Source organism: Pipistrellus hanaki (assembly GCF_964339955.1).
Source record: "Pipistrellus hanaki genome assembly, chromosome: 12".
Lineage (NCBI taxonomy): Eukaryota > Metazoa > Chordata > Mammalia > Chiroptera > Vespertilionidae > Pipistrellus > Pipistrellus hanaki.
The window spans coordinates 36,623,885-36,629,884 of record NC_140514.1 but is presented as its reverse complement, the minus strand read 5'-3'; the positions used below and the strand labels follow the sequence as shown (position 1 = coordinate 36,629,884).

Below are 6,000 nucleotides of genomic sequence, written 5' to 3'. Positions count from 1 at the left end.
AGACACTAACCGGGATGAAGAACACAGAGAGAGGAGAAAAGTAAAAAAACAAAGGGAGAAAATAAAAAATGGAGGAGATACAGATGCTGGGGAAGGCTGAACTGTCACTGTGGTAACCATAGATTTCAAGTCACTGATTAAGCCACATAGCTTCAAGAGTTCAAGTGAATTTATGGGAGCAATGGGATGATATACGAAGCTCATGCAGATAATTCCTGCAGGGAAATCAAGCCAATGGTCTCCAGAGCTGAAAGCATATTTGAGAACATCTATTTATATTCATTTTTTAATCTGATTATCAAATTTCTGTTTATGTTTCATAATATGACATAGTGACATGTATTATGTAATTTATAAATAAATAAATATTCCTATGTCAGGAGTGGTGAATGCTCAAATATTTTCTACTAATGGGGTACATGGTCAAAATAGCTTGGAGGCCACCTTGCAAGAAAACCATTAAAGACTCCTCCATCCTACCTGGCAAGGCCTGGGACCTCAACAGAGGCCTCTGCCAGGTTGGCTTAAAGGAAAAATCAGCTGTCTAGAAAGGTCTAGGGCCTCATGTCCCCTTTTTAAAGTGTGAAATCACTTGTATTTTAGTGAAACAGAAAAAAATATTATTATGACTGTCACTATCTAGACTCCCAACCATCCTCAAAGGAAGTTACATCAGAGCATGTCTGCCCTGTGCAATTGTGGCCACAGAAAGACGAGTAAGGATGGAATCCAGTCTGTGTTCCACTCACTAAGCCATGTCCCAGTGGATCAGTGCCTCTGCCCCAGGGAAGAGGGCCTTTTACTAATTCTCACAAAGATGTATGAATCAATAGCCCTGCTTTTATTTATTTATTGTTTTTGCTATATTTGAATATAATTTTCTCATCTATGTTGCTTTCATAAATACAGTTTATCGCTCATTTTCTTAGTCTACTAATAATTTTCAGTTTCCAGCTCCTGGAGATGGTGCATCATTGGGGAGTGTTGCATGGGGCTCTCGCTTTAGCAAGGGCAGCCCCTCAAAACCATGGTGAGCACTCAGAAGCTGAAGGTCAATTTCAGCCTTTCTGTCTCAGAGATGCCCCGAGTCCATGTGACGAGGTGAGTTGGTCCACACCTAGACAACAGAGAACTAAACTTTAATCCAGCTTCAATTGGGGACAGCCTGTTCCCTGGGTCCTGAGATGTGGCCTTGCTCAAACGTCTCCATCGGACATAGCCATCCAGCCATAGAAAGTTCCAAGTCACTCAGCCTGAGACCACAGTGGAATAATGCAATCCTTTTGAATACAGCCACAGGCGGTCATGGACGTCTACGTATGTCCCTGCTCGCCCTTATCTTCCTGCAAATTCCACTGATTTATTTACTGGGAAATGTGATGTTTTCCTCCCAAATGTCCTCTCATCTTAGGGAGTAATTTTGCTTCCCAGCTGTCACATAGCAAGGAAAAAGGGAGCAGTGTTGGGCCTCTGTTGGCTGCTTCCCCTGTACTCTGGGGATTCTCATTCATCAGTCTTAGGCTCCTTCATCGATTTGACAAATTCCTTGACTTCTTCTTCCAAGGTCTTGTTCCTCCTCTCAACATCCTCCCGGGAGCGCTCCACGTTTCGGAGGCTGATCTCCAAGGCTGCAGACTTCTTCTTTTCCTTCTCCAGTTCTTCGTTGAGCCTCACCACCTTAGCCCAGACGTCATAATTTTCCTTCTCAAGGCTACAAGGAAGGAAAGAAATGAATGAAAGAATTGAGTATTACCTCTAGACTCCCCCTTCTCACATCCTCCTCTGTCCATTTTCCTCTTTCCACATCACAAGACCTATATCCAACCTGTACCACTTATTTACGTCCCAACCCCCACATGAGCATTTCCCAGGAAACTGAATTCCCACAGCATGTCGGAGCCTGTTTTATCATTTAACACATCTTGTGACATCTCTTGTATTTGCTGTTCATCTCATGAACAACATGAGATGAACATAAACATATAAAACATGTTTATGTTTTATATCTTCCACCTGATAATAGTCTTTAAAAGAAGGGACTACATCTGATTATATTTATTTCAATACCCCCTCGTCCCAGCACCTTGCATTAGACTTGCTCAACAGAAATACAGATTGACTACTGAAGCCCCACCCATGTTTCACAGATCCCATTCCCAACACCTCTGTACACGTAAGAGCCTTCTCATCCTGCTTCAATGGTGAGTATGGACCAGCGCCTTCTCTTAGTAAGGCCTCCTAGGAATCAAGATTTGGAGAAGTCCAGGGAACTCCCCTTTGGAGCAGCAGTCTTGGCAATGCCACCCTCACTTATGAATCCTGCTCCAGGTGAAGAATGTGTTGGATTCCTGAATTCACAGGCTTTTCACTATTACTGGCCAAAATCCCTAATCTAGTCTCAGGTGGCCCCCTGCCTGGCTATGCTGAATTAACTCTCAGGAATGAGAATACATATGATGTTTCTCAGCCAAAGGAGATTTCAGGCTTGTGGGAAGATTGTGTGATTGGAAATTTGCTTCAGAATTTCATTCTGAGAGATGCTGCCTCCCTGCCCCCACCCCCAGCCCCCAAATGCCCGATCATTTTACATGGGGACAAGCTCCCATTTGAGCCCATGCCTGACTTCTGTCTTCCAGGGCTTTGCCCCATTCTGTATGTAATGCCCCTTGTCTACCACTCCCTATTGCTTCTTAAAATGAAATTAAGTCTTATTCCTTCTGGTCCTCCCATCACAAAGCTCGTTTTCTTCTCCAAATTCTCCATATACCTCTTGTTTCGGGAGACATCTCAAATGAGACATTATGCTATATCTTGATCAGTGATTTCAGTGGAGAGGTAAGATCTGAGTGGGCTTGAGAGCTGGTTGAAGTAGGTTCAAATTCCAGCCCCACCGATAATTAGTTGTGAGACCTTCAAGAATCTTTCTGTCCTTCCTGAGTCCCCATTTCTTCTGTAAAGTGGGGCTATTATCTATTTCAAAAGATTGCTGTGGGGTTACATGAAAAGATGTATCTGAAGCATGAAGCTTAGACACTTTGGACTGTTTCTTCTCCCTCCACCAAGGATGGGAGGCCCCTGATGGTGGATTCAGAAAACTGTTCCATTCAGGAGAAGTGGCCGCCTCCATGGCAAACAGTTCTTTCTCAACCATGTCAATGACATCCATGTTAGAGTACAGTGGGAGTCACTGCCAAGGCATCAAATGAGGCTTTTTTGTTCTACCAACGCCTGATTTATGCCCTGGCCTCCATTTCTGTGCCCTCTCTCCTCTCAGTGATTGCCTCCTGCTCTAGCCCTCCACTGCTCTGGTGCTTGAACACCTAGACCTGCTTCCTTCCTCTGGCCTCTGCACCTTTGGTCTCCCTGCCTGGCCTGCTCTTCTCTCATATGTAGACCTGACTTGTTCCCTCTTCTCCTTCAGGCTTTTGATTTAATGCCACCTTCTCGGTGAGGCCTTCTTGACAACTCTATTTAACATTGGATCCCCTTCTGGAATCCCCCAACCTCCTGCCCTGATTTATTTCTCTTCATGGCATTTTCTACCATTGGGCATAGCATATATTTTCATTATTTTTTCATTATGTTTGTATTATCTGCCTGTCCTCACTAGAAGGAAATCTCTATCAGCATAGGAATTTTTGTCTGTTTTGTTCAGTGCTATTCCCCAATAGCTGGATGTCACCTGGAGCACAATAGTTACTCAGTGAATATTTTCAGAATGAATAAATCACAGTAATGTGAAAAAAGTTTTAAGTTCCTCTAAATTTATTAAGCATGTTGATCCTTAAAGAATTGCTATTTAGAAATAGTTGATTAAGCTACATAATTTTTCATGAATTTAATTTGAAGCTCAGAGTAGTCACTCATCACTGCATTTACCCTTTTTTTCTTTTCAGGCCTAACTAGTATAAATTACTGTATTCTCCAAACTGAAGGTTTATAATGTCACTTCTTTGGCAGATGATAACAATCCCTATTGCTTCATATATGTGCCCGCAACCCAGATACATGCCCTTGACTAGAATCGAACCTGGGATCCTTCAGCCTGCTCTATCTACTGAGCCAAACCAGTTTCAGCCCCTACTGCTTCTTAAGATGGAAGCTGAGTGGCTTCCCTCTGTATGTGACTTACTTTTTAATCTGTTCCTCAAAGGCTTGTTTCTGTGTTTCTATTTCCTTTCGCAGCTCCTGGACTGTCCTTTGCAAAGACTCCAGTCCCTCTTCTCCAGAGTTCTTTGTCCCAGGCCCGGTTTCAGAGTTTGGGCTTGAAAGAGTATCTCTCTTGGAGTCGCAGGCATGGAAAGAGAGTGCCCCTGCTTCATCCCCAGGAGACCCCGGCAGGGTAGGGATGTTATCATAGGTGGAAGTCCTCTGAGCATCAGAAAAGTTTGGCACACCTTGAGACAGTGTTCTCCTATGCCCCTCCCCTGCCTTCACCTCTGAAGAAGATGACCAGAACTCATTTTTGAAGATCTCCATCTTGCTGCTGTTGGCACCTTGAAAAGCTGCTGTTAAGAAACATTTCCGATTAGGGAGGGTCTGAGTCCTTTTTCGTGATTGCAGCTTCCAATCCCCTGGCTTTTCCCTGAGAGTTTTGCTGCTGTGTTCCAGAAACATGTCACTTGGCTGTTGTTCAGTGGGGCTGGTTACTTCTGAGTCGCTGGCCTAGGGAAAAAAAAAAAAAAAGGCCATGAAAGTTACATGAGTTTTCCCCACTTGTGTCATGTTCACAAGAAAAAAAAATTAGAGGCTTGAAAGAAAGCATCTCTGGGCAGCACACCTATGAAGCTCTTCATTAGAAGAACATCTGTTCATTGGTCACATTAGTTGATTATCTGACTGGCATTTTTTTTTTTCTGGAAGGACATGGTACTTGAAGGAACTCATATTCTAAAGGTGATGCACTGATTAAAAGTATTATATGTTTGAGGTAAAAGTGTTCTAAACCGGGATTCTTTTATAACTTTAGAATGGGGAGGCTTTTCTAACTAGGACTCAAAATTCAAAAGCCATAAAACAAACATTTGATAAACTCAACCTACATGGCATGAGCCCCCAAACTTAAAAGAATAAAATTAAAACAAAGAAATAACCACATGCTAAATCAAATAACAAATGACAAACTGCAAGAATATTTGCAAGGCATATCACTGACAACAGGCTACTCTCCCTACTATCTAAGGTTCATAAAAATGAAGAAGAAAAAGACCAATAATCAATTGAAAAGAAAAAGACCAATAGCTAATGGGAAAAGAATGAGGCAAAGAGCTCACAGAGGAAAATGCAGTTGGCCTTTACATAGAAGAAAAGATATTTGGACTCTCTCATAATAGGAAAACTCAAATTAAAATTCCTGACATATCAGCTCTCACTTATCAAAAGGACCCCCATCACAAAAGAGCCCCAATTTTGACAGTACACCTCTGCTAAGGAAACAGATTATTTTATACATCACTGGTAGAAGTACAAAATGGCACAAACTTCATTTGATAATTTTAATCAAAATTACACATTACAAATCTATGTAATTTCTGAGTCAGCAACCCCAGTTCTGGTGATTTATCCCAGAAATATAAAATACAGCCCTGGACACAAAACGAAGTATAGTCAAGGTTATTCATTGTAGCCTTATTTGTAGTAGAAAGGCATGAAAATTATCTGTTTATCTGTAAGGGCTGGTTAAGTAGATTATGATACAAGAGTGAAACACTATATTCCTGCAAAAAACATAAGGTCATATGAGGTAGCTGTCTATGTATTAACATGAAAAGGTCTACAGTATATATTGTTAAGTGGAAAAATTCAAGATACAGAGTGAAGTGTGTGTGTGTGTGTGTGTGTGTGTGTGTGTGTGTGGAGAGAGAATATTTTGGGTAATAGGGAGATGAATAATAATTTACATTCATATCTGCTTAAATTTGCATAAAGGAACACTGGAAAGATAAATAAGAAACTAATAAAGGCAGGGAAGGATGGAGTGGGTGGAGGTAGAAGAGGGAT

General features: G+C 41.7%; 1 protein-coding gene across 5 annotated transcripts in view; it reads right to left on the bottom strand.

Moving 5' to 3' along the window:
• Positions 1–820: 820 nt before the first annotated feature.
• The window catches only part of ARHGAP25 (Rho GTPase activating protein 25), a 77,600-nt gene continuing 72,420 nt past the window's right edge, over positions 821–6,000 (bottom strand). For all 5 annotated transcript variants that reach the window (XM_084900542.1, XM_084900545.1, XM_084900541.1 and 2 more), the window contains 2 exons: positions 4,133–4,665; positions 821–1,711 (listed from right to left, as the gene is read on the bottom strand). In XM_084900542.1, the coding sequence (XP_084756668.1) occupies positions 1,504–1,711; positions 4,133–4,665 (741 nt within the window). In that variant the 3' untranslated portion in view covers positions 821–1,503. The remainder of the gene's footprint in view (positions 1,712–4,132; positions 4,666–6,000) is intronic.